At 46.2% G+C, this 25842-nt stretch overlaps 1 protein-coding gene across 2 annotated transcripts in view; it reads right to left on the bottom strand.

The window, feature by feature from the left end:
- The window catches only part of WDFY4 (WDFY family member 4), a 298505-nt gene that overhangs the window by 241957 nt on the left and 30706 nt on the right, over positions 1-25842 (bottom strand). For both annotated transcript variants that reach the window (XM_019035474.4, XM_063710084.1), the window contains 9 exons: positions 21580-21694; positions 20366-20472; positions 18174-18308; positions 15669-15858; positions 14081-14270; positions 12151-12308; positions 10178-10630; positions 7716-7820; positions 5639-5829 (listed from right to left, as the gene is read on the bottom strand). In XM_019035474.4, the coding sequence (XP_018891019.4) occupies positions 5639-5829; positions 7716-7820; positions 10178-10630; positions 12151-12308; positions 14081-14270; positions 15669-15858; positions 18174-18308; positions 20366-20472; positions 21580-21694 (1644 nt within the window). The remainder of the gene's footprint in view (positions 1-5638; positions 5830-7715; positions 7821-10177; positions 10631-12150; positions 12309-14080; positions 14271-15668; positions 15859-18173; positions 18309-20365; positions 20473-21579; positions 21695-25842) is intronic.

The raw sequence follows: 25842 nt of genomic DNA on the forward strand, positions 1-25842 counted from the left end.
AAAAATAAAATAGACACTCCCTATCTGGGGGAGGGGTGATGCTGTGACTTAAATGCATGGTTTAGGCGACAGTCTGTAGTATGATACATGGAAGTTAGTGAAAAAGAGAAAACTGGTAGCTCAGAAAAACATGTGGGAAGGGTCTAGATATTTAAATTCTTTTTAGTTAATAGAAACTTAGTAAAGTTACAGGTCACTATCAAACATGAAGTCATGCACTTTGGGAGCTCCATCTTTTTTTTTTTTTTTTTTTTTTGAGACGGAGTCTTGCTCTGTCACCCAGGCTGGAGTGTAGTGGCGAGATCTTGGCTCAATGTAACCTCTGCCTCCCCAGTTCAAGCGATTCTCCTGCCTCAGCTTCCTGAGTATCCAGATCGATCTCTTAAATGCTGGCACCCTAACCTAACAGTGGTGTTTATTTGAAACAATAGGATGTGTGTTCCAACCACTGGGATTTTATTCTCTAATGTTATATTCCATTACAGGAAACCTGAGCTGCTGGGTGAGTAGTCAGTCTTACATTCCAGGTCAGAGAACACAGGAGGAGCCTGAACTCTTAGTGCACACAGGCGAGGATTCTTTCAAAGATGAAGAGAAACAGCAGCCAAGGATATGCATAAAGGGCTTCCAGGGCCCCATCTATGACATTTCCAGAAATTTAAAAAACAAAACAGATTGCAGTTACTAGGAGAATCTATGAAAGACCAAAGTCCATAATTATATTCAAAATGGACAAATAACATAAAGCGAGGTAGAAAGATTCATCCTTACCAATACAGGTCAATTGATCTTTTCCCAGTTATAGAAAAAGAAAACACACTACTCACAGTGGTTAGATCTGTGATACCTCACCACTTCTCAGAGGGACACTGCGAGGAATTGAATTGTCGTTTTGCTCTTTGAAAGAAACCCAGCATCACGGCCACCCATTAAAGGGGGCAGTCAAGTGTGAATCGTGGGAAAGACTTCAGGGAAATTGACTTCCCAGTCCACCCAAAAGATGGGGGCAATGATACTGCTTTCTCCTCCTGAGTGAGGATGTGGCCTAATTCTTTCTGAATTTGGCCGAAAACCCAGGAAAGTTAGACATTTGTAGACACACCCTCAAAGCAAAGCATGCGGATTGTTGGAGTAGGTTCCTCCAGGATGGTGGTACTCAGTGTGCGTAAGTGAAAGCTCATGGCTTAAGTTGGGCAAGGCCTTTCCCTGTGTAGACAGAGTCACAGCAGCTGCCTGTCCCTGCCCCATCCTGGAGGCCCCGGGGTCAGGAAAGGCTAAGGCAGCTATGCTGCATCTGTGCCTGCCTTATGTGAGCAACTCACTTCCAAAAAAATATTATATTTATGGTTGAGTTGGAAACTCACTCCAACCTTGACGTGTGTGTGGTGGTTTTGGTCCCTCCTTTCTAACTGATAAACCATACCAAAGGCTGTTCACTGCGATGTGGTACAGCACGCGTCTGAACCTGACCTATGCCTGGTCACGTGACACATGCCATGAAAAGTCAATCAGTCACAAAGGAAATCTTAAGCTCTACAATGTTAAACAGACTAAATTTATGTGAGTGCTTTCAATGGCTCTAAGACCTCTAGGAGCTTTGTTTAAGGCAAATGGAATGAATAAGCACTTCTGTTAGTCACATAACACACAACAAAACAAACATCAAGAAGGGAGAATGATTAAAAAGCAAAACTGATCAGATTACAGACAATCGCCTGAGTGCTGGGTGACCACTATAAACCCCTCTTCCCCCAAGGAACCCCCTCCCAATTCAATTGTCCAATTTGATGCTGAATATTGCTTAAAAGAACTCCATCACTCAAAGAGTGTTGAAGCAGACATTTTAAAAAGCAAAGCAACCCAATAATCACCCTCATTATGATCTGTGTCTCTCAGTGGGTTTGTCACCTATAATTCCTAGATGGTTATTTTCTTTTCCTCCTCTTGGGAGGGAGAGGAGGAAGGAATGGCTGTCCTTAATTGTTGCTTTGTTTGATTTATTAAATTCAGAGTCATTATCTAAAATGGGGGTAATCTCATTAGAACTTAGACTCCTCTATTATTTCTTGGGATGGGGTTAATTTCATATTTGCAGAGTCATAAAGTAAAGAGTCCAAAATCCAATTACAAAGGCTTAATTTCATAGCAACTAAAGAGAAACATTTCTATGATAAAGGAAAATAAATACTTCACTACTTCGGGAAATGATTTGTCAGGAACGGGGAGTCTAGGAGGAGGGTCTCCATTACTGTCATTCAACTTTGCATGATAATGCATCACATAGGGTTTTCAGTCTGCGGAGGGGAGTAAATTTAATCAGCTGAAGTCAAAGTAATCAGGCTGGGGTTGACACATTTCAAGAAAGGTCAGCGTTAAGCACATTTTCTCATCCTAACTCAGTTACCATGTCATCGTCTCTGAGTTAGTATTCCTCCAGCTTGAATCTATAAAATGGATGTCTGCTGCAAAGCGCTAACTACGTTAGGACTAACAGGATTTATTTCACATTCTATTATTTGTTATTCCTCATAATTTTCCATGTGTCATGCTGGAAGACTGGCGAGGTAATGCAATTAAGCTCAGAGTTGAACAGCTAAATGTATATTAGCAAATCAATCTGAATTTGTGCATAACCCAATCACAGTCCCACCGGCCAAGGAGAGGAAATTCATTTGCTTACATTATTCTTTAACTCAGTTATCATTTGCCAGAATTAGGTGGTGAAGTCACATGTGCTTCAGTGTTGGTATGGAAGTGCCACTGGTGTTTGAAATAACTGCCCTAAGTTGCTTCTCCAGAGTGGCTGGCAGACAGGCCACAGGGAAGGGATGCAGAGTGATGGCATGCTGTGAATGCACTTCGGAGATGGGAAACCTTTATAAGAAGGGACACCCTCTCATCCCACTCAGACACACTTTGTAGAAACAGTCCCTATGGGCAGAGTTGGCTCTCACCTTCTAAAGAGAGAGATCCAGTGAGAAGCAATTCACTTAGCATCTTCGTTCCAAAGTTTCAGGGGGTTCCCATGATGACTTAGAAACAAATGTAGATCTCACATCTGATTCCAGCAAACCTTCACCACTTGCTCATGTGACTCAGTGGTGGGCGAGTCTGGAAGACGTTCCATTCCTCCCAACTGCCCCCTAGAGCAGCAGTGTGACAGCCCTAGCCCTTGGAAAACAATGCCAGCTCCTGGGCCCTCTAACTGCCCAGCAGTGACTTGGCACCCAGGGAGAAGATAGCACATTGAGTGCAGGCTATGACTTCATTAAATAAGCTCACCAGTGTTCTTCCCTTATGTGCTCTCTTGATAACTGTGATTCTGAAATGATATTGAATCTGTAAAACACCATAACGACTTTACATTACTAATTCTAGACATTTAGTCCTATTGCCCAAGGGCTGACACTCCAATACGATGCCTCTGGGCTACAGAGTAAACAAAAGGAACTTTCTATGAGCAAAGCAGATCACTCTTTTCTACATTGGACACAAAAATACTTTTACTCTCCAAGCAAAGTAAAAGCAAAACTTTCCTCTCTGTGGATCTGTTTGGCTTTCGATACGGCACTGTCAGGAACAATTATTCACCCAATAGAAAATCACAAGCCTGACTGGTTAGGACATGCCTTCCCTGTTCCTATCCTATCAGAACATGCCAGTCATGCTGAACATGGACATATGAAGGAAAATGTACCAAACAGCGCAGTGAAGTGGAGTGATCTCTCAGTTTTCAGTTGCTCGCCTTAGATTCAAACTCAACTTCACCATTTAGCAGTTATGCAATATTAATTTAGTCAATGAAGCTCTCTGGATGTCTCTCTGCCTTTAACATTAAGAGATTGGACCACATGAATCTAAGGTAATTCCTAGCTCCGGTATTTTCTTTATTTTTGATATATCTCTCCCTTACCCTACTTACTCTCTGCTTCACCCATCCCTCTCACTCCCCTTACCTCAAGTAATCATGGGATTCAAGTGTCTTTCAAAAGGTATTTAACTTTCCTTTTTTTGCTTTGTACAAATCACTTCCACTGATTCTATGGCCCTGCAATTAAATCACTGGCTGGGTTCTTGTCATCTGTGAAACATGATGATTATGGTCATGATGCCACTTTTGGATGGACCATGCAATGCTTTGGCCACACCAATCACTGCTGGCTTAGGCCACATAATAACTGGAACAGCTCACATCAATGTCTGACATCGAATGTGCAGAGAAATAAAGTAAGTATGATGAAACATACACCATTCTCTAAATGTTAAAAAGGTTTTGCATAGAGATAGGCTTAAGTAAGTTAGGTTGATGATTGATCTAATTTTGGAAATCAGAGCAACTTCATTTTTTTTTAATTCACCAACAATCAAATATATCATGTTAATGAAACATGAGCGTGTTGGCCGGGCACGGTGGCCCACACCTATGATCCTAGCACTTTGGGAGGCTGAGGTGGGAGAACTGCTTGAGGTCAGAAGTTGAAGACCAGACTAGATAACATAACAAGACCCCCTGTGTACAAAGAATGCAAAAATTAGCCAGGCATGGTGGCACATGCCTATAGTTCTAGCTACTTAGGAGCCTGAGGTGGGAGGATCACTCAAGCAATCCTTTTTAAAAGTCATAAACTCACAAAGACAAAAGCTATGTAAAAAAGGAACAGCAACAAAACTGTGAAAGTTGTAAGGCAGAAGAGATGGCAAGAATGATATTTGTTATATGTATTTAACTATTTTAAGATGACTTGATGAATGTTAACAACATTACAAAAACATACACTTATATCTCTGTTGCCCAAACATGATAACCCTGCCTCACTTGTCCCTTTGTGCCCCCTGTTTCCACACCTCTGACTGCCTTTTGCTTCTTTTTCACAGCTCACAGGTTCTCTCCCCAGTGGGCCTTCCTCAACCAGGTAAGGCAGCATTGGTCTCTCCTACTTCTGTGTTCCCATAGCAACCTGCCCTCAGTGTCTAACCAATGCATCCACCACACTGCAATGTAACTATTGCTTACTTATTAGAACCAGGCTATGAGCTCCCAGAGGGCAAGGGTTGTATCACAATTGACTATAAGCCCCAGGTACTCTTCATCAGCCCTGGTAATGGGTTAGATGCTCAATAAATGCTCATCAGATCAACAAGGCAGCTACTTGGCCATTGCTGATTTGAGCTGCACTTCCACAGTTTACAGTGTTATGGGAAGTAGCTGCCTAGCCAGGAAAAACATTTCCTAGCATCCCTTGCATCCAGGTGAGTCCTGCCCATAGTTCTTCCTAAAGAAAATTGGACAGAAAATAACCCGTGCCAGTTCTAGGCCTGAATGAAAATGCCTTATGCAGTTCCCCATGGTCTCTCTTCCCTTGTCTGCTGGCCAAGTTAGATGCCCAGGTGATGGTAGTTCCTTAATGACAGTCACCAATCATTGACTGGACTGTATGTTGGAAAGAAATTTCAAATGTACCAGGCTACTGAGGATATGGGATTTATTTGTTACAGCACCTGACACTACCTAATACAGGGTACTGCCTGCCACATACAGTGGCTAACTGAATTACATGAATACAAATGCCTGAGCAAATGTGGATCGCTTGGTGCATATCCACAGGGAAGCCAATCTCAAAGGAGGACTTGAAATCACCTTCAGGAGATCCAGTTTCAGCTGCAGCTCCCCTTGAGTGGATGAGCATAGAGCACCCACAATGATGCTCATGTACTCCTCGGCGTTGATGGCTGAGAGCTGCTCCAAGATGCTGAGCGAGGCCTCCCGGTAGCACTCGTCATCCAGGAAGATCTTGATGAAGGGCACCATGCCGTGGTCCTTCAGGACAACTAAGGACCAGACAGACAGAATGGTGCTAGGGCCAGGGGGAACCTTGCCACTTCAGTTTCAATCAAAAGAAAAGCTTTGTCTTATAATTTTCAAACTTCATTTTGCTATTTTTTATGTTTCTCTTTTGCTCACTGGTAAATTTTTTGGTAACCCATACCCACTGTTAAAGTGAGAAGCAGAAAAAAGAAACTGTGGATCTGATGATTTTTTTAAAAAACTGCTTTCTTCTCCAATGAGAATCTTATTTTTGAAAAAAAAAATGACTAACATCTCCCCATAGGAGATACATTCAAGAAAGGAGAAATAAGTTTAAGAGATCTATTGTACAACATGGTGACTAAAGTTAATAATAGTGTCATGAATTCCTGGGGTAAAAAAAGAAAAAAAAATAGAAACCTAAGTAATAAAAGCTTTAACTAGATCTACCTCTCCCTTGATTTCCCCATAATTTCTTCCCCAGGGCCAATGACAATTTTCTCTCTTCTCTCTGCCAAAATTCATATAGAGAGCAAACCACAGTTTAAGCTAAGAATATATTTAATTTCTAGATAGTTCCTTGGGGAGAAAATTAAAGAAACCTGACTGGTGGTATATTTTTGTTTAAAAGTAATTCCAAGCATTTTTTCCCCAGGATTGATATTGGAGTAATCCATGTGGAATAAAAACTAGGAGGCAACTGGATCCTTCAAATGGCTTGATGGAGATTTGAGCAGACAGGATTTTTCCAATTATGGGCTAGGTACCTCTGACATGGAAATCACCTTGAAAGCATGTTTAAAAGTAGATTCCTGGCCAGGCGTGGTGGCTCACGCCTGTAATCCTAGCACATTGGGAGACTGAGGCAGGCAGATCGCCTGAGCTCAGGAGTTTGAGACCAGCCTGGTCAACATGGTAAAGCCCCGTCTCTACTAAAACACCAAAAAAAAAAAAAAAAAAAAAAAATTAGCCGGGCATGGCAGCATGCGCCTGTAGTCCCAGCTACTCGGGAGGTTGAGGCAGGTAAATTGCTTGAACACAATTTAAGCAATTGTGGAGGGTGGAGGGTACAGTGAGCCAAGATCATGCCACTGCACTCCAGCCTGGTGACAGAGTGAGACTCTGCCTCAAAAAAAAAAAAAAAGTAGATTCCTGAGCTCCACCTTGACTGACCATTAATTAAAGGTCTGGATGTGAGCCTAGGAATATGCATTTAGCCAGCACCTCCGGGGAACCTTTTGCAGACTAAATGTTAAAGACTCTCTCTCTGCCATAATGAAATAATTTTTTACATTAGGTATAGTTACTCTGTGAAGGCCTCAGATAAAGATGCCTAAATCACCAAACCCACTGATATGATGTTGGTGTGTCTATGTCATTATATATATATATATATATATATATATATATATATATATATATGCACATATTATTTTTAAAACCCAGAAGCCACATGATCTTAGGACGCTGAAAGAAAATTTGAATGGATTACATTGCTAAGTGCATCATGTCTGATGAGAGCACAACAAATTGCATTTCTTTAAAATGGCTAGATTTCTTTGCCCGTATGTTACTCTTTGGATCTAAAAAAAATAAAAAAGCATCTACAGTCAGTGCAGCAGGACACTAATAAATTTTTCTCGTAAATTTAGAAAGTGCTAGATTGAGCATAGTCTTTTTGTCACCAACTTTATTTAGCAACCTTAGAAGTGAAAAGTGTCAACAGAGGTATAGTATCTACGAATTTACTGATGATCACTGAACATCAGCCAAGAGAGGAGCATTAGCCACGGCTAACGCTGTGTATTGGTTACTCCTTGAGTATAACCTGTGAACACTGCCATAAATAACCAGGAAAGAGTTCATGTTTTACCAAGCAGTGATGAGGCAAACTTGGCACCATTCTTACCTGCATTCCTCACCGAGCCTTTCAGAAGTGTGACTACAGTCCTCAGCATCACACAGGTGAGTTCTCTTTCTGGATCCTGAACACCAGGAGTGGACACTTTGTTTCCTGCCATATTGAAGAAGAAACAAAAAAAAAATTAAGTACATGTGGTATGACCCCAAATCTCTGACTCCAGCTTTCTATCCTCTTAAGGAGATGTGAATATAATGCTTTCATCATAAGGGAGTGTGTATCCCAATTAGTAAGATAGAAGGCTGTTACCCCCTACAGCAGGGGTTCTCCATTTTGAGCACATCAGCATTCCCTGCAGGGCTTATTTTGTTAAAACCCAGAGCCCCATGCTGGGTCCCATCCCTAGAATTTCTGATGTAGTAGTTCTTGGATGGGGTTCTATAATTTGCATTTCTGAGAAGTTCCCAAGCAATGCTGATGGGGCTGGTCCAGGGACTGCTCTTTGAGAAGCATTGCCCCAGATGATACACAGAGCCCTGCCTTCTTAATTTTCCTTTGGCCACTTTTACAGTTTGCCATTCATCCTTGGGAGGGATGACTGCCTGCTCATTCCTGAGTCACGGGGAAGCTCAAGAGAACCTGGAGTAAATAGGTGATCCCAGTAGACCCATGAGGGCAAAATCAGATCTCTTTATTCACCTTGAATCCCCATGCCAGCAAAGTGCCTGACACAAATTGGAAGCTCAATACTTATTTGGGGAATGAATGAATGAATGAATGAAAATAGTTTATAAACCAGGAGACAGAGTATCTAAGAAACAACAAGACACATTTAACAATAGAAAGTACGAAGTAAGACTAGATGCATGAGCTCACAAAAAAGTTTAATTTCTCCTAGGAGTGGTCATGGGTCTGGAATTGCATTTAAAAGCAAATTCAATGTTAGGCTGCTGAAAAGAAATAACAGCTAAGATAAGACAGAACCACCAAACAAAGAGACGGTGCAAAGACTTCTTATTTAAACACCAAGGAAAGTGGATGAAGCAATAAACTTCATTCAAGATGGGATTTAAGGACAGAAGTTACTAAGCAGTAGAAAGTAGCTCATAAAATATTGTCCAGGGCTTGGCCCAGAGGCCCAGACACAAAAACCATCCCTTGGGCTTATCCTCCGCAGTCCTGATCCTATTTGCAAACACTCCCAGGGAGGAGCTGGGTCCATCCTGGCCTCCATAAGACACCTGAGCTCCTCCCTGGGTGTCTGTCTCAGTCTATGGCAGTAGCACTGGAACTATAGGGACAAGGCGACTGATGTTTCTTGAGCCCCTGTTATGTACAAGGCACAGCAGTGGGTCCTCTTCAGAGATTCCCTCCTTAAAATCTCACAACATTCCAATGATGTCGACATCATTACCCTGTTTTACCGAGGAAGACACGGCCCATACGGGTTAAGTCACTTTCTCAAGATCACTCAGTTTGTCAGTAGCATGGCCAGGATTCCAGCCCTTAGCTCCTTTCCCTCAGAGAGGCCCAGGAAACAGACAGACTGGTGACCTTGGCTTAAGTCTGAAGCAGAATTACGGAAGCAGCAAAAGGCTAGAGAGCTCCCTGACCCTTCCAGCCAGTGCAGTGGGAGAAGGAGAATGAAAGGAGGGAAGGTGGGCAGAGTAAGCATCCAGATTCTTGTGTCCTGGTGTCCCTCTTCCAGGCTGATTTCCCAGAGCAGCAGGTGTAGACAGACTGAGGGAAAGGCCAGAGGAGCTGGGGAAGGACTTTCCACACTTTGCTTCCTATTGGAAAGTCAATGGAGATGGTAGTTAAAGACCACCACATAGAGTGACTCCAGCAGGATATGTGCTGGGGAGCATGGTGAGGCAGTGCAAGAGCCCAACCCCTGAGCCACCAAGCATCCTCATGAGACCCTAAAGCCTCAGGGGACAGCAGAGGCTATTGGGATTGAGACTCCAGGGTGCAGGGGCCAAGCAGGGGCAAGGGGACGTTGCCAAGGAGCCACAGGTATGCAGCCCAGCAGGGCACCAAGACTTGGAGGGGCATGCTGGGCCAGCAAGACCCCAAGGAGCTCTCTCCCAGTGGGAGACCACTGAGCCAACAGTGCAAAGTGAACAGAGTGAGCTAGGAAGCCATATCCCAGCAGACCCCAGGAGGGCCCCCAAACCTCAGGCCTCTCTGAGCTCCCATTCCTGAGGAGCTGTCAGACCCCTGCAGTCTCCCTGTCTATACACCCATGCAATGTATAGGACAAGAGATATCTAAAACCTGGGAATTCACAAGGCCTGAGTTAGCCCCAGGTTCACCCATCCCTTTTACTTCTTCATTGGGAAGACTGGGTGGCTGCCTGTCTTTTGTGAAACTGTTGTCCCAAGCATACCTTCCCAGTGACATGGGCATGCTCACTTTCTGTTGCATTTGATGGGCAGCCAGATTGGCCCAAAGATCAGGCCTGGCTGACACTGACCCCTGCCCGTCCCTCCCAATGCGCCCAGTGGCACCTGACTTCCTCATGATCTTGGCTTGCTTCCGAAGCTGTGCCAGTAGCAGGCCCAGGAGCCCTGAGTCCCGGAAGATGTCGGTGAAGAGGGGGTCCCCACCAGCGATGCTGAGGATGCTCTGCAGGGCCATGAGGGTGCAGGATGGCCCAGGGCTCTCCTTGATCAGATGCTGTACCTTTCGCAGGATCTCATGAGGCACGTAGTGCAGCTCGAACACCAGGGCCTCTAGAAGCTGGAAGAAGTGTTCCTGCACTGGGGCCGGCTTCAGGGGCATGATCTCTACAAACTGCGAGATGGGCTGCAGGGTCCACTCCAGCAGGAAGAAGTTTCGAGCATTCCAGGCCCACATGGTCCTGATGGCTGACAAGACTTGTATGCAGAGGACAGAGTCGCTGGCTTTGTGGAAAACATTCTGTAGGACCTGGAAGGCCTGAAGATTCTTAACAGTCACCCCTGAGGAGGAAAACAAGAATGATCTTACAAGTCATTTCTCCTGCCTGTGTCTACAAATAGATGTTTTCATTACTAAGAGGGCATGCCATTTGAAGTTTCTGTGTTCTAACTCCTATGGGCACATGTCCATCAGAAGTCCAGAAAAGCCAGCCACCTGGGGTATGAAGAAGGCTAGTGCAGCATGGTCCAAGATGCACTCAAACTGTGGCCACTCTGAACTGACATGTGCCGTGAACATCAAATACACATTAGATTTCAAAAAGATAATACAAAGGAAATGATGCAAAATATCTTGTTGACAATTATTTGTATTGGCCATACATTGAGATGGTAATATTTGGGATATATTGAGTTAAATAAAATATATTATCAAAAGTCATTTAACTTGTTTCTTCTTATTTAAAGTTAAAATTTACATTTAAAGTGATATAACGTGCATTGCATTGTGTTTCCATTGGACAGCATTGGGCTAGGAGGATTGGTTTCAGCGGATTAAAATCAAATGATGTTGGAGATTACTAGCAAAATCAGTTTTGTTTCTAGACAAGCTGATAAATAATTATACTTTCCTGACCCACCCCTACCTTTTCCTCCAGCTTGAAGGTTAAGCCTCATTCTCTCTCCCCCAGGAGACACTTTGTCGGAAAGCTCCCTGCCTCCAGCCTTCTCTGCCTCAGATAACAGAGATGTTTGTGAAACTCCTGTCTGATTCAGGCACTCCCCTAAACCATGTCTGTGCCCCATGTGTTACTGCATCCCATCCAGTGGCCCTTCTTAACCTGAACTCTGCAGCACTGCAGCCTCCCTGCCTCTATTCTGCAGAAGCTCTCACTTCCCAGACTCACCCAGCCATCCAGGCCACCGTTTATTCCCCAGACTGTCATTTCTGCCTTTAAACTTTCTCCCTTCATCTCAACCTAGACAACCCACACTTAGCCTTAAAAACTCCCTCCAGCACGCCCTCTGTTCGAGGTTTCCTGACTAAGCTGGGTCATGGCTGTGCCTGATGCATTTCTTAGCTGATTCTCCAGCACACTAGGGTTCAAGGACATGTGACAGTCTCTACAGAGGAATTTTAGGGAGCAGACAACTGGCCTGTTCACACTGGCACCCAGCATGGGGCAGAGTGCCTGCCACACAGAAAGTATCCGTGCCTGCTGATTGAGTTCATCAATCAATCAATGTCTCAAAGTACTGAGAAGTCACTGACTCTGACCCTGGATGGCTGTTTTAGAGCCATCAGTCCCCATTATATAAGCAAATGTTGCAGAGTAAATCACACCAGGGGTGAGGGAGAGAACTAGAGGCTGCCTCTGTTATTTGAGAGAGTCTTTGCCTTTATTAAACAATGTTTCCACTAAGTCTCACGGGAGATATTCATAACCTCCCCAAAGGTTGTGACAGAATCAGAGCCTACTGCACCATTGAAAGGTACACAAAGAATCAGGAGAAGACCCTCTGTAGCCTTCTCAGGGCTCAGCACTGACTCTTCCGGTCACCCAGACACAAGAAAGACTCACCAGATGCCTCATGATGGAACTTGAAGCCTTCAAGCTGAGGGTAAGTGATGCTGTCAAACACCTTCAGCTCTGACCTCCCACAGGTCGTCAGCCACACCACCAGCCCAAGGAGCTCCTCCAGATGTGGGTCCACTTCACTCTGGGTCAGCCCATCATACCTGGGGGAACAGATGAGGCCAGCTCCCTGTACTTCCTGGATGGAGCAGCCACATGCGTGCATGGTGCTCTCAAGGAGACAGAGCCAATGGGGATCTGCAAGCTGGGGAAGACCCCACAGGTCTGCACCTGAGGCAATTCAGAGGCAAGGGAGCGCCCTGGATAAACACCACTCTGCAGATGTCAGTCTTAGATCCAAAGCAGTGCATTTGTAACCTGTGAAAAGCTATGCCATCTGCTCACAGGAAGTCACTTTCCATGACTGAACCTCCAAAAGACATGTGGTTAGGGCATCAGCAGATCAGGGCACCTCCCAAAGGAGAGATGTAATATAATAGTTCAACATTGCAACAAAACGGTGTGGGAAATAGTCGGACTTCCTTGTGCTTATTTAAAGGTTGAGTGTGGCTTTTGTATTTTAATTATGGGCAGGTAGGCTGTCCTGCTCCTCTTGTGGAGAAGGGCATCTCAAGTCTTATTCCAGCCCTGCCATTTCCAGAGGAAAAGTTCTTGCAGCGTGACTTCAGTTAAGGCAAAAAGGAAAGCCAATGAGCCCACATGGGACCTTCTTGGCACTCCCTGGAATAGGTTCCTGTCCCCTCTCCTGCCTTCCACAAGAATTCTGGGGAAAACTCAACACCCAATGAACCAAAAATTTGTTCAGGAAATGCTATGACACAGACCTCCGTGGGGATCATAGTCAGCTGGTCACAGCCCAGACCAATGCAAAACGTGATGTGCCCAGAGGGGCATTTACACTTAGCATCCCTTTGGAGGAAGGCACTAGGGTATTGCCATTTAATCACATCCTTCTGGACACTTGGTGGACCAAGGGACTTTGGTCCCCTTGTCCAAGTCACCGCATGTAGGCTCAAAGCCTGGCTCTGTAGTGAAGTGTGTGAAGTGCGGTAGTAGATATACCCCTCAGAGGAGAAGGGTGTCTCATTCTCTCCCAGCAAAGCCCAAGGGAAAGTATGTGGCCTTGCCCTGAAGCAGCTTCCCCAAGATCAGCAGAGGAGCTTGGGCCATCGGGGCATTTCTCTGATTTCCATCCCTTGCTCTCTGTAATCCCTGGGCCCCACTCGAAGATGATACAGGAAGGCAGAGTGGAAGGCAAGGAGCCAGCCCAGGCCCTGCTGAACGGTGTCTGAGCTTGGGTTTCCCATGTTTCAAGGATTTGAGAAAGAGGTAATTCACTTGGGAGTTGATCCCAGAAAACACCAGTAGGGGAGAGGCCACGTGAGACAGGGAATGGAAGGAAACTAGTCCAAGAGCATTAGCAAGCAAGCGCCTCGTGGGGCCACTGGAGCTAATCCTTCTGGGGAGCTCTGGAGGCCATGCAGAGCAAGCCCACCCAAGGGCAGCTGTGCTGGATGTGCACCCATTGGCTCCTTCAGTCATTGGTGGGCAGCTGCTCCTGAAGGTGGTTCATTTCCAGACCTTTCCAGCCCTCCAAGCACACAGGCAGGGCAGCTTACAGCAGTGCCAGAAGCCCTCCGACAGACAGGGCTTCTGTTTGGGTTCTGACTGGGGAAAATCAGGCCAGCAGGCATGCAGGTGACAGGTGCCTACAAGTACACTTTGTAAAACTACTGATTCTCTAAGGAAGTGGTCCCCATGCCTGTCTGCACAATGAATCACTTTTGCAAATAAGAGGTCTCTCTGGCCATGTTCTATGGAGCTATATCTATTTTTCTCCAAAGTACCCCAATGATTCTGAGGACTAGGGCTTTGGTGGTCCTGTGCTCTCCCCGTACCAAACACAGCCACTTACCGAAGTAATACTTTGAGCAGCAGAGGATAGCCCTCTGAATTCTCAAACTCCAGGAACAGAGCCGAGGAGACGGGGTAGGAGTCCTTCACAAATCCCAAGATCAGGCTTACAGCCTCGCTCACTTCAGGGGCAGGGAGAGTGTCCGCGAGCCTGGAGAGGTTCTGGAGGGAGAGCCTGACACAGTCTGTGGCTGCAGGAGGGAAGCACAGGAGAGACCTGCTGAGCTTGGAAGCAAGAGCTTTCCTGCCATGGTCCACCTACCTCCCCTACTCCAAACAACATGTCAAGACATAAATGGGAATTAATCCAAAACATGTTCTGCTGGCTCTTGGATCAGGAAGACTACCCCAGAGAAAGTGCCATCCTGACAGCTGCACTCTGCAAGCCCAGCAGGTGACACAGGAGAGGAAGGCAGCCCCTCAGCCCTCTGTCCCTAATTCTCAGCAAGAGGGAGAGTCCAGGTCCATTAGGTAGTGAGATGTAAAATGCAAGACCTGAGCTCATCTCAGACCTTAAGGAGGCAATGCTGGAGCTGAGCAGAAATTACCTTGATGAAAAATGCAGGGGAGGATGTATGAACATGTGAGGAGGCAGAGGGTAAAAAGATGGGGTGCTTTGGATACTGAAGAAGCCAGGGGATTGGAACACTGAAGTGTGGCCCACAGAGAGGAAGGAGGGTGTGGCCCATTCCTAGGGGGCAGGCCATGGGGCTTACTGGCTACCCCACCAGAGTGGTGCGGAGCCAGGGGAAGATTTGAGTCTGAAGAGAGAGGTCCTCAGATTTGCATTTGGATGGGTCACTGTCTTTAGAAATCTCTCATCAAGAGAAGCCTCTTCTGAGTGCTGGGGAAGCCAATCCAGTGGATCAGAGAAAGTACCTATGAGAGCTTGAGATAATGCAAGCTCAGCCTCTCAGCTGCGAGGACTCAGAAGAGCCGCAAAGAATCACAACAATCCAATAAGATCAGCAGTATTATTATCCCCATTTTACGGATGAGAGAACTGAGGCACCCCAATGGTTAAGTGCCTGAGATCACTCAGCTATGAGGACAGAGCTGGAGTCCAGTCCTGGCTGTCTGGCTCCAGAGTCTTTGGCCTTAACCCCTACACATAGTTCCCAGTGTATAAATGAGGGTGCCGGAATCAGGCATCTTTAAGTTTGAAAGTGCATTCTCTTCCTCACTAGGTGAATAGCCTTGAAAAATTCTTCTACTAATCTTAATGTTTATTTTCCCCATTCTAAAATGGCATTAATAGCTATCTCAAAGAAACAAGCAAGATAATGTACAAAGGGGCCCAGCACAGTGTCTGATTGGTAGCGTGTGCATAGTGAGATCCTCTTTCCCTGCTTTCTCCAATGGAGCAGCAAAATGAACAAGAAAAGCACTTACATGAAGGGAGCCAAGCCATGTAGAATTATCTACCGGACATGGCTGCTCATTCATCTCTTCTTTGGTCCCAAAATTCTATAAGAGGCTGCAAGAGCATCCCAAGTCTCACTGTAGAAAGTGGGCCCTCAGCCTTTGCTCTGAGTTCAAGGGAAGCCCTTGCATGGCCCACAGCCCACATCTAATCTCCCGGGCCATACCCTGCAGGTACTGGATGATGCTGAGGTTCTGGGCCTTGGAGATTGCCCTTAGCACGCAGAAGGTGGGTTCCTTCCAGAAGCAGCAGCTGTGCTCCCGAAGGCAGGTCGTGGCAATCAGCAGAGACTGCAGCTCACTTCCTGAGAGGAGTCCCTCCAGGCCCTGAGAGTCACTGCAAATATTGAGCAACATCTGAAAAATAAGAAGATAAACAGTCAAGGAGACCTGGTTAGGAAGTCTCGTTCCTCAGACGGATTTGTTCCCTACTTCTCTGGAGCACTGATGAGCATGTCTCAGTGAGAAGGACAGGATTGAATGGGGTCACCCTCTGTCCCAGACCAGCAGGGTCAACAGAGCCCCCTAGGAAAGGGTGGCAGGGCCTGGGGCTCAAATCTGACCGCATTAACCCTATACAAGTAATTGTTATCCCTTCCAAATCAGAATAATAAAGAATTAATTGAATTTGTGTCTTTTTAATGGGAATATCAGAAAATGTCACCCACAATTAAGGTATAGAATTAACAGAACCTTGTGCTATTTAAAAAGGGAAGTGTTTCAGAATTCCTTGTTGACACTCAGACTCTACTTCTCCATGAGACCACAAAAGTCAGCATAAAGCCTCCTAAGTGGGTTCCTTGTTCCCGCCAATCCCCTTTCCTGATGGCTAACAGAGGGACTTGCAAAACCTCCCTCTCCACTTGGGATAAAATCCCACCACCGTAGCATGGCCCATAGCATCCTGCATGGACTAGCACTGCCTTCTCACTCACTTTATCCACTGCAGCTCCCCTCTGGGCTCTTGGGGGTCCAATAGGACCTGCTGCCAGTGTGACAAATATCACAAGCTACTTCCATGGGAATGAAGGCGTTTGCCCCTTCTAGTCTGATACAGAGAGAAGCTGGGCATCATGGACCACAGCTGTAGGTCCCATTTCCCTGCCTCCCTTGCAGGTAGCTGTGGCCATGTGACCAAGGTCTCACCTGTCCCTGGGCTTGCATTGCCATTTCTCTGCTCCTCTCCACTTCCTCCACCCCACCAGGCCAGGCTACCTCCTCAGACCCTGACAACCCTCAGCTCTCTGGTTAAATGCCATGCCCTCAGAATAGACTCCACTGATTCTCCCATACAAATAAGAGCCTCTCACCATCATTGCCCAGAATACCTTTGGTTTTATCTACATAGCACTTAAAAAATTGCTAACTACTGCACTCCAGCCTGGGCAACAGAGAAAAGCCTCATCTCTATTTTTTTAATTGCTAACAACACACTTATTCCTGGATTGTTTTCCCCTTGTTTGACTTCTTCATCCTTCTGTCACCTCTCAAAGTGAAGCCCTATGCTTGCTGCAGCAACCATCTGTCTGCCATAGAGCTGCACACAGTAGGGGTTCCATATATTTTTGTGAAATGAAGTAACAGAAACCCTTGAGCAATGCAGGAATGGTCTATCCCTGTGGCACACATTCTGTCCACATACCCAGAAGACCTTGAAGACAGACCCTGCACTACTTCCCTTCAGGGCACCTAAATGCCACACAGTAAACATTTGTGAAAGTGCCTGGTGCAGCGTCCTGGCCTCCAATTAGAATATGATTTACATACAAGCAGATGACACCTACATTTCCACAAATGCAGCTCAGAGGGTAACCCACTGTTAATGGAACCTGCCAGAACTCATGCACTACCCTCTGGAAATGAGGAATGGGCTTGGGAATTCGTCTAACGTGGATGCCAGTGTGGACATGTGTGTACCATGGACAGCTGCATTTGGGAATTCACTGAACAGTCACAAGCACCTGCTCTGTGTGAGACATTGCAGACACTGGACACACAGCGATGGGCCCCACAGTCCTCTGTATCCTCCCGGGCCACACAATCCTCCATACCGTCCCCTGCAAGCTCAGGGAGCAGGAAGGGTTATCTAGTGAGCTCAGCGTCTCAGAAGCTGAGAAAGCAGAAACTGCCTGGAAGTGGGCAGGGGAAGGAGGTGAGAAGTTAGTCAGTCAAAGAGCAGAGGAAAGATGGGGAATGACAGAAGGAAATTGCATTTGATGCTTAGAGGCCTGAGATGTCTTCTGAGAGGAAGGAAGAGGCACTGAGAACATGTAAACTCAAGTTTACTCAATGGTGCCAATCCCAGCCCCACCCAAGACTTCTATGACCCCAGACCCCATGCTCATTCACCATGCCTCAGTTTGTATGGACCCAGGATGACAACACTACTCACATCCTGGGATGGCAGACAGCACTCCTGGAGGTGACCCATGTGAGGCCGTGGCACAGGGGTGGGTACAAAGCTTATACTTAGAAAATTTTGGCTACTATTTTGCTAGTGGGGTAGACTTTGCAGTGGTGGGGAGGGGAGGGGGAGGTTAGACCCTCTGGGAGAACAGAGGAGTTCAGGAACCAGGGCTGAGAAAGACAAAAGCATCTACGGGAAGCATTGGAGAGTCTGTCCCCGAAGTGAGGTTTTGACCCAGGGAATTGGAGGCCCTCCTCGAACTCACCTGCACGAACATCTTTTGAACTTGAAGATCACTCTCAAAAAGCTCATCTTTGTCCAGAGGAAAGACAAAGAAGAGGTAAAGGCACTGTAGGAGCAGGGCTGGAAGCCCAGACTCAGCAACCCTGCCCAGCGTCTCCTGCAAGAGAAGAGCACACGTGACCCCCAGCAGCAAGGCAGCAGAAGCAGGTCAGCCCAGACCCAGGATCAGGCCCCTGCAGCCATTTCAGTGAGGCCATGGGACAGTCCTTCTGGGCTCCAGTCCTCAAGTGTGAAATGCTGACAACCAGAGGATGCACCTAGGGTGGCTGTGAAGATTAAGTTTATATAAAGTGCTTACTATGTGCTCTATAGCTCCTTTATAAGATTCATAGATGGAAGGAAGGAAGGGAGGGAGAGAGGGAGGGAGGGAGGGAGGGTGGAAAGGAGGGAAAAGGGGAGGGACTGTAGAAATTAGAATATAAGGGCTTCCTAACAAATCGTACTGTGTGACTGTGGTCCAGCGCCTCATGATTAGGAAGGGAAAGCAGTCCAGAGGTGAGGCTGATAATATGTGTGTGAGCAACAATGGTGACGACCTGATCAGGCCCCTCCCCAACCTCTCATCTAGATCCCAGACAGATCTCGTCAAGGTCCAAAGAGTGCAATAGGTGATGACTGACAATCAGACAGCCAGCAACTCAACTAAACAGCTCAGGGCTGCCAGACAGAGGCCAAGAGGACAGGAAGTCTGCAGAGATGGAGACCAGCCTGCCAGGAGCTTCCTGGGGTCTTTCTTCCTGGGGCTTTGCCTGCAGCTCCACCAGGATTACTGCACCTGCACCCTCTGTGTGTGCAGGTGTGCGCACGCACATGTGTGTGTGTGCATGATGCATGTGTGCATGTGTGTGTGCATGTGTGTGTGTGCATGCACACATGTGAACACCTGTGGGGTCAACCTATGGAATGCTGTCCATGCAACTTTCCATTCCACTGGTTAACCTGACAGACATGTTGGGGAAGTCAGAGAAAGAGAAGGACGAATGTACAGTCTGGGCCAGGATCAGGACTAGATGCAGGCTGCTGGTCCTAGCTTTGGCCAGAAAGGTTTACGGTGCAAGGTACTGTCTTCCATGTATTTGACTCCTTGTTAACCTTGACCTCCTCAGGGCAGCTCTCCCTGTCCTTCCCCCATCTCACCCCCTGATGCACCATGCACAGGCAGTGAAAAACAAGCCCTTAGGTTAATGTGTCACCACTTAGACTGCAGAGAGTCCTTTCCCCAGGGGCACATGTGGTGAGCCCTCGTGCTGTGCTTCAGGTCGCTGTGCCTGACAGTGATGCAGGCAGTTCACCTGAAGAAGAGTCAGGAGGTCCTCCCTTCAGTTAACTTCCCAGGTCATGTACCACCCCCTGGCCCCAGACAAGGGCTGCGTGATGTGCTCCTATCACCCTTCCAAGCACGGCTGCAAATGCCCATCTCATGTCTGGGTTCATCTAGTGAAGCAGCTTTGGAACTGGCTAGCAGGTAGAAGTGGAAGAATTTGGAGTAGTTACACTGAGGGCAGCAGCCACCCAGGTTCCCTGCTGTGTTCCTGGCATGCGGCGGGTATGGGTGAGAAGGGAAGAAAGAGGAGAGCCCTCATCTCTGGGCGAGGGCAAGACAGGTACCTACAGGGAATGTCATTCAGGCTGACTCTAACAGGAAGAAATAAAGAACAGTGGCTCAGAGCATGGGTTCTAGAATCAGACAGACTGCAGGTGCACAGCGTGGGTAAGCCTGCGTTCTCATCACTCACTGGCATCACCAAGATCTGACTCATAGGGTCCTTGGGAGGATTAACTGACGATGTCTGGGACACACCCAGCCTTGCCCCACAGGTAGGAAGTAGTCAATAAACATCAGCCGTTATCAGTCCCACACTAACCCCAGAAGAGAGGCATTATTATCCCCAATCCTAAAATTAGAAATGCAACCAAGGGGCAGAAAGGTAAAGCAGTCTGGCCACAGTTACACACAGCTTGTCAACTGGGAAGGTGGGAATTTCAGACTCTGAAGTCCATGTTCTACACCAGAAGGGGAGGAGGGAGGAGAAATAATAAACCTGTTTTATGAAACGAATGACCCTCTTGGGATATGCCACCACCCTGTGCTGGACCTCCCTCTGCACCTGGATGAGCAGTGCCCAGGGCAGAGGCTGATGGTCTGAAACTTACCGAGTCTGTCCCCGTGAGCACGTACACTGACTTCAGGAGCAAATAGCCATCCTGATCCATGTCCCCCTTCCACCACAGCAACTGTCCAGCTGCCAACCGAGCTTGCTCTGGAAGAAAGTGTCACCAGCAGGGCATACAGCGACCTGCCCACTCAGCTTCCCCTCCATCCAGGGCCCCCTCTTCCCAGGAGATGTGCCTGAGCATCTGTAGAGGACTTTGGCATCTTGCCTACACATCCCCAAGGCCACCTGCATCTCTTCCAAATGCTCCACACCCTGCCGGACTAATCTCCTTGGAAGACAGCGTTTTTTGTGCCACCGTCCCCGTTTAGCAACCATCAGTGGTTCCTGATTGCCAATGAGTAAGAACAAGCTAATCGGCTATCAGACTCCCCACAATCCAGAATCTTCCCCTACTTCCTGGATCACACAGTCTCTTATGTTGCAAGAATTCCTGAAATCTACACCATGCTGAGCAATTTCTTCCCCTTAGAATTTCCTCCTGACCCTCGGCCCTCAGCCACTGTGAAATTCTGCCCTGCCTCCAGGGACCAGCGCACATGAGGGGAAGAATGCAAGTCAGGAGGCCCCACAAGAGATGCACACTTTGGCCTCTATGTCTTTTCAGGACCAAGAGCTCCACTGAACACACAGGTGCATCTTCAATCCTAGCACTTCCTCCCAGAGACCGTGGTCCCATGTGTTCTGTGTGTGTGTCTGTGTTGCAGTGTGTCTGTGTGTGTGTGCCTATGTGTATATCTGTGTGTAGTGTGTTCTGAGTGTGTCTGCATGTGTAGAGTGTGTGTCTGTGTGTAGTTTCTGTGAGTAGTCTCTGTATGTGTCTGTGTGTAGTATGTATGTCTGTGTGTGTAGTGTATGTGTATGTGTCTCTGTATCTCTGTGTGTCTGTGTGTATCTGTGTATAGCATCTGTGTGTAGTGTGTCTATGTGTGTCTGTGTATAATGTATTACGTGCAGTGTGTGTGTTTGTCTGTGTCTGTGTCCCAGGAACAGCAGGGCTCCCTGACCCCTCTTCCCTCCTCCTGCATTTCCCTTGGTCCCTAAGGGACTCAGTGGCAGAGTGGGGCCTACTTCTCTTTGGCAGGCAACACTGTAGCTCCACGCGAAAGCAGAGGGGGGCCTGAGAGGCCTGGGAGGGCATGCAGGGCTGCACTGCTCTCTGTAGAGGGTCTGCCAGCACCTCCATGCTCTTACCCGCAGGCTTCCCCACAAGGGCCTTCTGGAGTTGCTGGGCAAGCTGGTCAGACACGTCTTCAGCCAGCCTTTGGAGACTGGGAAAGCAGATGATCCCCACGGAGTGTTCCCAGGCCTGAAGCAACAGATGGGACTTGGTCAGAGATAGCAATGCCACAAGCAGGGCATGAGCACTGCCTGCCATGCCACCCTTCACCAGCCCAAGCTGACAGCTCGACTTCCTTTCCCAGGTGCATGCAAAAGGCCACCACGTCACCCACCCTCACAGCCTCAACCATCATCCCTATACCAACGCCTCCAGATTCTCTAACTGCCCAGACATCCACCTGAACACGAGCCCCTAAGATGTCAAACACACAGAGCCCAGTCCACCGCCTTCCCCACAGCCTGCTGCATCTGGCGTCAGTGGATGGCCCTGCCAGGTGCCTGCTGCCCCAATAGGAGCACCAGGAGTGCCTCTCCAGGTTTCTCCCTTCCTCAGCCCTCACCCGGCTCCTCCTGTTTCTCCTCATTTACCGTTTCAAATCCTGTACAGATATCCCAATTTTAGTCATTTGATTATTTCCTTTAGATAAATTCCAAAAAGTGGGATTGCAAGTTAAAGAGTGTGCTTTTATTTTCTAGCGCTTTAGTACATATTACTAACTCAGCTTCCAGACAAAGTTGAGCAGATTAGACTCTCCAGGCCTCCCGTGAGCAGACAGGTTTCTCTACACCCTCGGCAACACTGAGCATCGCTGTGCTCTCTCATCCTTAATGAAAAACTTCAGAAGCGAAAACATTTCTCATCTCAATGGCAGCCTTTTGATTCCTAGGGTGGATAACCTCTTTTCATGTTTCTTGATTGCCTGTTTCTATTCTTACCCTATTACTTTATTAGGGATTTTACTATTATTTATTTAAAAGAGCTCTTTGTATATAAAAAATGTTAGATGGGCCATAATATAACTGCAGTTATTTTGAGTTTGTCATTTTGTCTTTTAATCTGTTATTGTTTGGTTTTGCTATACAGAAATCTGAAATTCCTATGAAATCAAATTTCTCAATCTATTCTTACATTTTCTGGCTTTAGTTCCAGGCTTAAAAAATTCTTCTCCAGTCCAAGTTGTTGTTTTTAATCTCCTCTTTTTCAGTTTCCTTAAAATTCTTTCTTATCTGCCCCTTCTGTATTTCTATCCCACCTGGTCACCTTTTTCTGCAGACTTTTCCCCTTATTATTTAGGATAGTATTTAGTAAAAGTCATGAGTTTTAAAATTCTGTTTGGAATGCCAGACTTATTTCAGAATTCCCTCCCTATTTCTGTAGCAGCCCTGTTCGTAAGTCTGCTTTTCATCCAAGTCTTTGGGCAGATGGCCTTTTCTCTTTGTTCTACTGTGTTGTAGAACTGGCTAAGTAGGACTGACTAAGTTTCCTAGTCCTGCGATGAGAAGGGCTCGTTCCAGACCAATGGCCAGAGTGGAGGGACTGCCCTAGGTCCAGGACTTGAGTTCTTGAGAGATTCCCTGTGCCTGGTTCCCACCAGGAAGGTCAGCTGCTGTGCACATTCCGGGCATCCATGGCCTCCATGGAAGGCAGTTTTGCTGCCCCGCTTCCACCTAGCACAACCCACCGTCCACTTTCACTTAAGCTCCTGCTCAAAGACCTGAATGAGTTCTTTTTTAAGCTGAGCTCTTCCATCTAGGAAAGATAAGAAGGGCTTCAAAATCCAAGAGGAAAAACATTTTTAATGTGTGTCTTGCTGTAGCATTATGTTTGTTAAAACATAAAAGCCTTCAAAAATCTTCCCTTTATTAAAAGATTCTATAAACAAAGTGAAAAGGCAAGCCACAAATTGGGAGAAAATATTCACAATGCGTGCCACTGACAGAGGATTAGTATCCAGACTCCTAAAAATAGATAAGAAAAAAGCAAACAACCTGCTTTTTAAAAAAAGAACAAGACAACTGAAAAAAAGATCATTTATGTAAGATAAAATAAATAACAAATTATTAATGATCCATAAAGTGCACATTGAAACCTCAATATTTTATACATTTTGGGTTGGCAAAAATGAAATACCTGACAATACCAAATGTAGGAGAATGGGGGGAATCACAGGAACCCCCGTGTGCTACTGACAGAGTGTCGGTTGGAAGAACACTTTGAAGAAGGGTTTAACCTGATCCAATAAAGTTACAGGGGCACGCACTCTACCACCTGGCAATTTCACTCCTAGGTATATTCCCTAAAGAAATGCTGGCACATGTACTGGACAGGAAATATTTGTCTGGCACTATTTGTGGCTGTGAAAAACTGAGGGAAAAATTACTGAATATGCTTTGATAAGACAATGAATAATTTGTGGTATATTTATATAATAGGATACTATATAGTACTGAAAAACAAATGGAGCTAGATGCATCAACATGGATGAATCCCAGAAATAGAATGTTGAGTGGAAAACGCAAGTTGTAAAAGTATATTACAGTATGAGTCTATAAAAACCTGTAAGACTAGATTGCATGTTACTGATGGCCGTATATGTAGCTAATAGAAGTGAACATCCACCCAGGGAATGAGGCACCCCAAATTCAAGAGAGAGAACCCCATTGGAGGAAAGGGGAGGGGAATGAGCTATAGAATGTGTACACAGGGAGCTTGGTTTACCTGAAATGTTTTATTTATTATATACTGGTTTGTGAGTACTCATGTGTTTTGAACAAAATTTTGTATGGATCTGAATTTTTTCTACTATATAAATAGACTTGGTTGGCATTTGCTTATGTAAATTTTTTTAAAGTAGCAGGTTAGAACTTTGCTAAAACAACCAAAATGCTGGATTACTGTTAAACACTGTTTGACATAGCAGACCTCCAACACATACTTGATAAGTGAATGAAACGAATATGAAACCCACGATACACAGTAACAATGACTAAATGTTTTGGGCCTCAGTGCCATGCCAAACACTTACACTATGCATTACGCTTCCATGCATTAGTTCCACTAATCCTCACAACAAGCCTTTGAGGTTTGTACTATTACTATGCCTACTTTATAGAAATTGAGGCTTAGCCGGAGTTTAAGAGAAATCAGTTAAGTGGCAGAGTCAAGGTTTGAATTACTTCACACACACGTGCACATACCCAAAGTAGCATTCGCACGTCTACGAAACTTACAGCTGCCACCTGCAAGCCAACTGCCACTCAGACATGTTAATCCCTGGAGAGAAAAAGTCTGTCCTTTTGGCTTGTAATTTCTGTGGCGAGATGATTTCCCTCCCTAGAAATGAGAACTCTGCTACGATTTATTTCTAACAAATCCCTGCAACTCCTCCCTGCACTGACAAACCCCTCAAAGACCAATTTGCAGGCATTTGACTCAGAAGCATCTATATTGTCTCTGGAGCAGTGGGACACCAGGAGGCACTCCACAATAAAGCAAATTGGGCCACTGTGAGCTGAACAGTAATTGTACTCTGAGCCAGATCTCCCAAGGCCCAGACTCCTTCCTGGGACCTCGATGGGCACTTCTGGAAGCTGCGTTAACTCTTTCAGGCCACCGGGGTGCTGTTTGATGCACAGAGCCAATCATTTACTAAACGGTACCATGGGGACCCCAAAGAGTTAAGGCAGCTTCCAAAAGGCCCTAATTTTTTCCCAAACTGGGACTTACATGCTGGGAGAATATTGCTCAATATTTTAAAAAACTTTTATTTGCTAACATTATCTAAGCTGCACCATCATGCCTCATGGCTGTCCCTTCACATGGAAGAAAGAGAAAGAAAATGATGCTCTGGTCTCCAAAGGAAAATAAAGAATGGCTAAGCTCTAGGGGAGATGAGAGGAAAAACCCAGCTTTTGAATGACAAAGAGAACATGGTTGGTATTCCAGCATGAACAAAATGTCATTATTACTCCATTACTGCAGAGTTTGGCAGGTTTGTCTTTAAGTGAGCTCAAAACATTTCTGAGACTTTGCATGAAGTTTCCCTGCGAGTGTGATGCAGTAGACCCTCTCCTCTGTTAAAAAAAAAAATGGTGCATCAAAACTTTGCTAAAAAGTGTTATTTCCCCAAGATGGGAATAAACCATGTTGCAGGTCCCACTCCAAGATGGGGTAGAGTCAGGAGTGGGCAAAGAGGAGGGCTTACCCTTACTATCCCCTCAGGACACCACATCTAAAAATAATTGTTGGTGGCCGGGCGTGGTGGCTCACACCTGTAATCCCAGCACTTTGGGAGGCCGAGGCAGGTGGATCACGAGGTCAGGAGACTGAGACCA

This window comes from Gorilla gorilla, chromosome 8 (assembly GCF_029281585.2).
Source record: "Gorilla gorilla gorilla isolate KB3781 chromosome 8, NHGRI_mGorGor1-v2.1_pri, whole genome shotgun sequence".
NCBI classification, from domain to species: Eukaryota; Metazoa; Chordata; class Mammalia; order Primates; family Hominidae; genus Gorilla; species Gorilla gorilla.